The sequence below is a fragment of the Penaeus monodon genome, chromosome 28, assembly GCF_015228065.2.
Source record: "Penaeus monodon isolate SGIC_2016 chromosome 28, NSTDA_Pmon_1, whole genome shotgun sequence".
NCBI classification, from domain to species: domain Eukaryota; kingdom Metazoa; phylum Arthropoda; class Malacostraca; order Decapoda; family Penaeidae; genus Penaeus; species Penaeus monodon.
In genome coordinates, this window is record NC_051413.1 from 28,517,720 (window position 1) to 28,518,062 (window position 343).

Below are 343 nucleotides of genomic sequence, written 5' to 3' on the forward strand. Positions count from 1 at the left end.
AGCAGAGACAGACAGAGGCAGACAGCGGCGGACAGCCTCACCTCGAAGACCAGCCACGAGCAGAAGACGACCTGGAAGGCGTTGTAGGCGACCATGAAGGGGCGGAGTCCCGAGAAGGGCTTCCTGTTCTCCATGAGCTTGGGGCCGAGCCACGTGGAGCCCAGGACGTACGCCAGGGACATAATGAGCGTCGGCGTCTGCGACTTCATCAGGATCCAAGAGTCCTGGCGAGGGTCGGGCGGGACATCCGAGGACAACATCAGGTTCCAGTAGAGCATGTTGGCGATGCACAGCAGGATGCCCGTCGTGGGACTCACGCCCACCTTCTCCTCTCTCTCTGCTG

The 343-nt window shown here is 61.8% G+C and overlaps 1 protein-coding gene across 1 annotated transcript in view; it reads right to left on the reverse strand.

Moving 5' to 3' along the window:
- Window positions 1–343, reverse strand: part of LOC119591467 (elongation of very long chain fatty acids protein 7-like) — a gene marked incomplete in the record, with an annotated part of 24,106 nt that overhangs the window by 6,849 nt on the left and 16,914 nt on the right. The window contains 1 exon segment of the mRNA XM_037940207.1: window positions 42–340. Coding sequence (XP_037796135.1) covers window positions 42–340 — 299 coding nt within the window.